Below are 1,351 nucleotides of genomic sequence, written 5' to 3'. Positions count from 1 at the left end.
CCTTGTCGTAGTAGTATCGGAGCGCCCGGCTCAGTTTGTCGTAGTTCATGTTGTGTTTGTTCTTGCGGAGCCCCCACAGGCGAGCGACCTCCTCGGCGTCCAGCAGCTTGAACTCTCCGTCCTCACCTGTCCAGGAGATCAGGTGACGCTGCTGCTGGTCCTCCAGGAGGTGGAGCAGGAACTGCCACAGGGTAATGGACGGGTCCATGGCTGAGGGGACAGATGTTCAGCCTGTGTTCAAATGTTCTTCAGAGAACCGTTCTGTTGTTCTAATTCTGATGCAACAATCAGAATTCACAGCTTCAGACTTGTTCTAACAGAGGTTTTCAGTCGCAGCCGGAGGTGGTGAGCTTCAACATGCACAACAACAACAAAGGAATAAAACACACCCCGAGTAAAAAGATCTGACCAACTTTCTGCAACATTCCAACCTGTTATTCAACATGAATAACAGGAACATTAGAACCTCAGGTTGGTTTTCAGACGGATGAAAGCTGCAGCTCCCAGAACTTTGACTCTCTGAAGCTTTGATGAAACACCTAAAAGTTCACTTCAGTCCTGCTTTGTTTCTTCTCCATTAGGATCCCAGGAAGAGGACAGAATAAGATCAGGGTTTTAGAGGAGATGACAGTCTCTGGACTCTAAACTCTGATCTTTGATTTAGTCCAGTTCTGAGGAGGAAACCTGAAACAAACACGACTAGTGTCTTCAGGAGGACGTGACTCTGCTGAGAAGGTGGACATTAAAGAATCATCATCTGTTCAGACATGAAAATGAATCTGACCTTTGACCCAACCAACACCGGGACTGAGGTCAGAGTCACCTGCAATAAGACTTAAAATGTTCGAACGCTTCCAGTCTGTAACAGACGTGACTTCCTGTCTGAATCCGATCAGAGGAAACATGAATCTGTCCCCACAGAGGAACACGTGACGACCGAGTGTGTGTGTGTGTGTGTGTGTGTGTGTGCGCGCGCCAGCAGCAGCTTATCTCCATCCTCAGGCTGAGGAGGACTTAAACACAACGAGAACAGTGGGGATTTACACCTGAACACAACAAACTCAAGTTTCTGTCTAATTAAAGCAACAAACCGTCTGCAGCTTAAAGCTGATCTGAAACTAGCAGCCGGGGGTCAGAAGATTATCTGCAGCTGATGATCCAACGCTAAACTGTCTGCAGGACCTGATCTGTAACCATCGGACCGCCCATCAACCATCGCAGCGCCCATCAACCATTGGAGCACCCATCAACCATCGCAGCGCCCATCAACCATCGGAGCGCCCATCAACCATCAGAGCACCCATCAACCATCGGACCGCTCATCAACCATCAGAGCACCCATCAACCATCG

General features: G+C 49.0%; 1 protein-coding gene across 1 annotated transcript in view; it reads right to left on the bottom strand.

Moving 5' to 3' along the window:
- Positions 1–1,351, bottom strand: part of elk1 (ETS transcription factor ELK1) — a gene marked incomplete at its 3' end in the record, with an annotated part of 7,849 nt that overhangs the window by 2,676 nt on the left and 3,822 nt on the right. The window contains exon 2 of the mRNA XM_017404467.3: positions 4–210. Within this exon, the coding sequence (XP_017259956.2) occupies positions 4–210 (207 nt within the window). The remainder of the gene's footprint in view (positions 1–3; positions 211–1,351) is intronic.

Source organism: Kryptolebias marmoratus, unplaced genomic scaffold (assembly GCF_001649575.2).
Source record: "Kryptolebias marmoratus isolate JLee-2015 unplaced genomic scaffold, ASM164957v2 Scaffold62, whole genome shotgun sequence".
NCBI classification, from domain to species: domain Eukaryota; kingdom Metazoa; phylum Chordata; class Actinopteri; order Cyprinodontiformes; family Rivulidae; genus Kryptolebias; species Kryptolebias marmoratus.
Note: the sequence above shows the minus strand (reverse complement) of the source record. Positions and strands in the feature narration are given on the sequence as shown.